At 43.5% G+C, this 6,986-nt stretch overlaps 1 protein-coding gene across 1 annotated transcript in view; it reads right to left on the bottom strand.

Moving 5' to 3' along the window:
- The window catches only part of FLI1 (Fli-1 proto-oncogene, ETS transcription factor), a 34,031-nt gene that overhangs the window by 12,121 nt on the left and 14,924 nt on the right, over positions 1 to 6,986 (bottom strand). The window contains exon 4 of the mRNA XM_015820134.1: positions 1,995 to 2,063. Within this exon, the coding sequence (XP_015675620.1) occupies positions 1,995 to 2,063 (69 nt within the window). The remainder of the gene's footprint in view (positions 1 to 1,994; positions 2,064 to 6,986) is intronic.

A 6,986-nucleotide genomic window follows, 5' to 3' on the forward strand; every position in this document is an offset into this window, starting at 1 on the left:
GAAGAGGAAGGAAAGGAAGGAAGGAAGGAAGGAAGGAAGGAAGGAAGGAAGGAAGGAAGGAAGGAAGGAAGGAAGGAAGAAGAGGAGAAAAGGGGGAGCGGGGGAGAAGAGGGAGGGAGGACAGAGGACAAGGAGAAGAAGAAGGAGCAGGCTTAGCACGCTATTGCAAGCCAGGCAGTGTGGCATACTTTTTTCTTATGCATTGCATCTTTTTCATTGTTTTAATTGAACATTTCAAAATGAGAAGGAGAAGGAGAAGGAGAAGAAAAGCTATATTCACTTTTGTCCTGGAGAGCACTACATTAAAAACAAAGCAAAGCCAGAAGTATTATCTTTATCCCATGAGTTTTTTTCTTTCTCTCCCTTGGCTTGCCTACTTCTATTTAGAGGGGCAGCACCTGCCCAGCTCCAGGAAGCACGAGGGCCAAGCACTCAGGCCAGCTTGCCGGGAGGTGTTTTCACCCCTTGCAGACCGAAGCGCTGTGCTTTTCGCTTTGTTCAAACAACCCTTTATGGTTATTTAAATAGAAAACTATTCAACAGGAGAGGCAGTTGCACAGGGGTGGACTCCAAACAGCTTCGTGGCTACCTTGCTTTTTTTTTTTTTTCCCCTCTGTTCCTGAAATCTGGGGCTGCTCTAAGTGGCCAGAGGGAGCCGGCTGCTCAAGTGGGCACTTGCTTTTGCAAACAAAAGCAACACCTGCAACAAGCTACACTGATCCCTGGCCAGCTTGGCGGACATATGAGGTTCCCTCTGTCTCTGAAGCAGATGGCTCGAGGTGCAGGGTGGAATCTGACAGCACCCTCAACTGAGGCTGAGCTGTCGCCTTCTAGGAAACATGAAGATGCTGCTGTAGCCCCCCCCCCTCCAACAGCATCATATTACGATCGCTCCTCGCTTCACTCACTTCCCCACCCCACTGGCTGACCTGCCAAGGGGCATCGTTGCACAAAGTGCTTTCTTATCTCTACCCTCAACTCCACTGGCAGCAGTCAAATAAACTCACGTCATGTCATCTGGTCCAAAGGAGAGAGCTCTTTCATTGGCTGAGATTTGATGCTCCTTTCAACCCAAAATGGTCAGCTTATACAAAAGTGGCCTCCGAGCTTCTTTCTTTGGGATGCATGGAGCTTGCTTTCGCAACATCATTGAATGGCCTGTCCAGTCCTGTCCTGTCTCTCTGTCTGTCTGATCAGCCAGCCAGCCAGTCAGCCAGCTGTCCATCCATCCATCCATCCATCCATCTGTCCGTCCGTCCGTCCGTCCATCCATCCATCCATCCATCCATCCATCCATCCATCCATCCAATATCTGTTTATCTGATTATCTATCTATCTATCTATCTATCTATCTATCTATCTATCTATCTATCTATCTATCTATCTATCTATCTATCTATCTATCTATCTATCTATCTATCTATCTATCATCTAATTTCTCTAACTAAAAGAAAAGAACAATTCCCATTCTGATAAAGCTATAGAGTCATAACCTTCAAACCCACGTATTTTCTGCCATGTTGAATAAGAATACATGGATTTGCTTAACGGCTACTGTGTTCACTTAATGACTGTCATAAAAAATTGTAAAATCAGGTCTGGTCCCATGGGTGCCTCTATCTGTGACCGTCATGACTTAGGATGGAAATGTTGATCTCTATTACAGTTGTAAGGTGAGGACTACCTGCATGTAGTTGTCACGTTAGCATATATTTTTGTCCACATTTTCATCATGGAAAGACATATTTGCATGCAATTTTCTCTTTTATACTCCTTTATATTAAAACAGTACAATATTCTGGAATATTTACAGATCACCTCTGCTGAATTATGCATCCATTCTCTTCCATGATGGATTCCTTATTTCCTTCTTTTTGGCCATGGATTTTACACACACCTACTTTGAACCACTTTCTTTGGGATTGTTCCCCAAATCAAACCACTTTTCATTAAAGACAAACCATGATTACTATGAACAAATATCAAGAACTCACCTTCTTTGGTATTGATGCGAGGCGATGGATCTGTGTGAGTTGGTGTGTTGTAAGACAGCAAGGAACTACCTGCAAAGAACAAACAGCGTGAATTTAGCCTGCGCAGATTGCATCCTTCCCTGGACCAAGAATCTTTCCTCATGATCACTCATGCTTTGGTTTCCTCACATGTGGATTACTGCCATGAGTTCCGTAGACCACTCAGATGACACAGCTGATACAGAAGACAGTAATAGAAGCAATTATGGTTGCATTTTGATATGCTCATATAAAACCTCTCTTAAGAAAACTGGACAGGTTACCAGTGACCTCCCAGATGCAATCCAAGGAGCCAATTACCAGCCATAAAGTTTTCCATGGCATAGCGCCTTGAGAAACTGCCTCTATCCAGTGGTGGGATTCAAATATGTGAACAACCTGTTCTCTGTGTGGATGCCGCTTCCAGAGTCCATTCTGGGCCTGGGCAACAAAAAAATAGCTACCGGTTCTGCCGAACTGGTGCGAACCGGCTGAATCCCACCACTGCCTCTATCCCATTATTTCTGCCCACCCTTTAAGATCTATGAAGCAATATCGTCTGATAGTGGCAGCAGTTGTAACTTCTAGGATGGATTGTAAGTAGCTTTTTGAAAGTCCGTTGTAAGTTCAAAGGGTCTTTAAACATGGCCATCAGCTGAGGACTATTTTGTGTATTTTATAGAACTGAAGACATCATAGAGGTCCTTTCTGTTCCAGATGAAAACCAATAGGACCAATTCCAGAAGGCAAGGTAGTTAGGGACCCTTGGTGTCAATGTGTGGATGAGCATAGTTCTGCTGGGACTGTAGCACTATAAATTGGAAGCTCACTAAGATGAATGCCACTATACAAAAGGGAAATGCCTTGATTATGGAAAGCCACTATTGAAGAAGAAAACTTGGCATCCTCCTCAAATTCCACATCCAAAATCCTAGGGTGACATGGCAACATGGAGCTTCAATCACGGGACTTTACAGAACGTGCAAATATGCTCTGAATCCACCATTAAAACATCTCAAATGGAATTCAGGCCATCTTAAAATATCAATACCTTGATTATTCAGATTATGTATATTATCCAGAGCTTGGAAAATGTACCATAGACCAGAGGTCCCCAACCCCCTGTCCATGGACTGGTATCGGGCCGCAGCATGCCAGCAACCAGGCCACACAAACAAGCAAAGCCCCATCTATGAGATGCAGGCAGCACACAATACCACGCATCCCTCCGGTCCGTGGAAAAATCTCTCTCCATGGAACCGGTCCCTGGTGCCCAAAAGTTTGGGAACCTCTGCCATAGACTTTTTTGGTTCAAGGGGTAAAAGAAACAACAATATGATGCCCAGTGCAGTATACAGCCACAGTTGATAGCAAGGATAGGCAATTTTGAAAGCACATCACAAACATAAAACACTTCCTGGAAGGCTTGGCCAGGCACAAAACACTTATTTCCTGGAAGTCAATGGTAAACTTGCTCTGACACTCATTACCCTCAGAAGCTCTCTAAATAACTAGACGTTTTTTGATTCTTGGGCAGGAGGGCACATTTCTAAACAAAATTTGTTCAGAGCAATGCTAAGGACCCCAATGAGATTTAAGTGAGCATTCATATAAATAAAGATTAGGTCAAAGGGCTGGTGTTTGCCTGTCCATGTACAAAAGCCTGTTTATTTAACAGAATAATAGAATAAAGGGTCATGGTGTCTCAGTGGTTAGACTGCAGTACCGCAGGCTACTTCTGCCGACTGCCGATTGCCAACAGTTCAGCAGTTTGAACCTCACCGGCTCAAGGTTGACTCAGCCTTCCATCCTTCCGAGGTTGGTAAAATGAGGATCCAGATTGTTGGGGGCAAGACGCTGACTCTGTAAATCACTTAGAGAAGGCTATAAAGCGGTATATAAGTCTAAATGTTATTGCTATTCCTATAACAGAGTTAGAAGGGACCTTGGAGGTTTTCTAGTCCAACCTGCTGAGGCAGGAAATCCTACACCATTTCGGACAAATGGATGTCCAATCTCTTCTTAAAAACCCCCAGTGTTGGAGCACCCACAACTTCTGGAAGCAAGCCATTCCACTGGTTAATTGTTCTCACGGTCAGAAAGTCTCTCCTTAGTTCCAGGTTGCTTCTCTCCCTGATTAGTTTCCATCCGTTGCTTCTTGTCCTGCCTTCAGGTGCTTTGGAGAATAGCTTGACTCTCTCTTCTTTGTGGCAGCCCCTGAGATATTGGAACACTGCTATCATGTCACCCCTAGCCCTTCTCTTTCTTAAACTAGACACATCCAATTCCAGTAACCGTTCTTCATAACTATAAGATTTTTTCAAAAATTATGCCAGGTGGTGCAGGAATCTGGGCAAGAAGCCTAATAGGCATCAGAAGAGGTCTATGAAACTGGGCAAAATAGAAGGGTGATGTCTATAGAGGCTTTCTAAACCTATATCCCTGCCATTTTGTACATTATTTTTTTGTTCTCAAATAACAGTGAGAAAGCAAATTTATGGCTGACACATTTTCTGGCAAATTTGAGACAGATCCTCATTCCCGGTGCTCAGCATGACGAATACCAGTTCCCCCTGGCAAAGTCCAAAAGGTTTCCAGAGATTAAACAAGCTGTCTTTGCAGCTAAAATGTGGACCGACACATTGGATGGGGACGGGAAGAGGAAGGTAGGCCCTACAGAAAGAAAAAAAGGGGGAAGTAACCACATCAAGGAACAGTCAAACAAAGCAGGGTCTACTTTTGCTGAAAAGCTGCTGAGAGAGGAAAAGTTGTTCTGAGTTTATTGGTTCAAGTTCTCACCTTTGCCCAACGGTCTGACATTTCTGGTGGGAACAGCAGAACCGGGAAGGAAAAATGTGTTTCCTATTAAGAGGTTGAAAAGAAAGAGGCAGGAGAAGACAAATTGGGGTGGGGGGTGGGGAATGAGACACAGCAAAATTTGCCAAGCACATAGTCGGCGGAAAACCCAGATCTGGAATCTTTTCTGAGCAAACTTTCAAATCTAAGCAGAGCAATGCCACAATCGATCAATCATGATAGGCCTGGAAGTCACACCCCATTTGGGGACATGTTTGTTACTAATTCCAGATAGGTGGAAATTTATGAAAGAGACTCAGGGATGGGGTGTGGTATAAGGCACATTCTCAGTTGTGTCTCAGTATTTCGGTATGTAAGTCCTGGTGGAAGGAAGGAAGGAAGGAAGGAAGGAAGGAAGGAAGGAAGGAAAGAAGGAAGAAAGGAAAAATGGAGGGAGGGACAGAGGAAGGAAGGAAGGAAGGAAGGAAAAATGGAGGAAGGGATGAAGGAAGGAAGGAAGGAAGGAAGGAAGGAAGAAAGAAAAAATGGAGGGAGAGAGGAAGGGAGGGAAGGAAGGAAGGAAGGATCTTCTATCTCATTCTTGCTCAGGCAGAGTTGACTATAACCAAGGAGCCACCCAACTGCAGGAAAAGTAATTTTTATTTTTGGACCCACGGATTGCCTTTGAAACTTCCACTTCATTTATTTTTACAATATGCCTTCTGCCAACTTAAACCAGCTTTTTATAGGGGAGGGAGAAAGAGGACACCTTAGAAGGGTTCATGCAAATAACTTTATACATTTTCTTTTTTCTTTTTCCACTGAAAACTTTCAACTTTCTTCTGAGTCACATCAAAGCTCTCATTGGCGACCCTCTTCAAACAAAACATTAATTAAAGACTATACTAATGTATATTAATTTGGGTTTAATTTGGGTAGAGGAAACCTCTCCCTACAGTTGGGAAGAAATACAGTTGGGAGGCTGCAACAGAGTTCTTCGGTTGCTACACAGGTTGCCTAGAAGATTCATAGACTATTTTAAAGGTCTGGGCATTAAAATTCTAGACAGTGTTTCTCGGATTTGACAACTTTAAGACATGTGGATTTCAGCTTCCAGAATTTCTCAGTCTGTGTACCCTTGGCCAAAGATTGATCCACTCCTATCTGAAATGATCATCCTCTTCAGCTGAGGGTGCAGCTTCAGGTAGGACATACATGAAATAATGAGATAAGAAGGGGACACCCACCTAGCCAGACAGATCAGCCAAATCAACCCTATCAGTGGGGTGACATGTGTTGCAGATAGACCACCCACACATTTATGTAGCTTTGGGCATTATTCCATTTTAGGTTCTGCAGATATTGTCACATTTATAACCTGGATATAGATTGTTTCTTCTGGATTTCACTCATAGGTCCCAGTGAATCTGTTTTATAGATGTATTTTAATGTTGTCTTACATTTTTATTTACTGATTTCTGAAGCCAGACTGTTTTATAGGTGCTTACAGACAGTGATGAGATTCAGCCGGTTCACACCACTTTGGCAGAACTGGTAGCTAATTTTTTGTTGCCCAGGCCCAGAATGGACTTCCGGAAGTGGCATCCACATAGAGAACCGGTTGTTCACATATTTGAATCCCACCCCTGCTTACAGATCACTTGGGAACCTATTGGTATTGGTCTGAGATTACAATAAAATGACTGACTGACTGACTGACTGACTGACTGAAGCCCACATATAGAATCAGAGACACTCTTAGAAGATAAAATGGTGCGTGGATGCAGACAAAGTCTTCTTTTTTAAAACTGCATATCTTGGCTATGCCTTTCATTATCTATGTCGTGCTTGCAAAATTTCAAATTGGTCTACCAGTCAGTAGTATATAAACAGACTGTAAACCCCACTCCCTTCTAGCACTGATGATGTTACCTAGTTTGGTAATGAAAATGTCTGCAAGAAAACAACCAATCAGAAAGCACCAAGGACCCCACAGTTGTCCTCCTCCTCCTCCTCTTCCTCCTCCTCCTCTTCCTCCTCCTCCTCCTCCTCCAACTCCACTTCCTTCTAGCACTGACAATGTTACCTAGTTGGATAATGAAACATCTGCAAGAAAACAACCAAGCTCAGAGAGCACCAAGGACCCCACAGTTGTCTCCTCCTCCTCCTCCTCCTCCT

The sequence above is a fragment of the Protobothrops mucrosquamatus genome, unplaced genomic scaffold (genome assembly GCF_001527695.2).
Source record: "Protobothrops mucrosquamatus isolate PMUCROS unplaced genomic scaffold, P.Mucros_1.0 scaffold1075, whole genome shotgun sequence".
NCBI classification, from domain to species: domain Eukaryota; kingdom Metazoa; phylum Chordata; class Lepidosauria; order Squamata; family Viperidae; genus Protobothrops; species Protobothrops mucrosquamatus.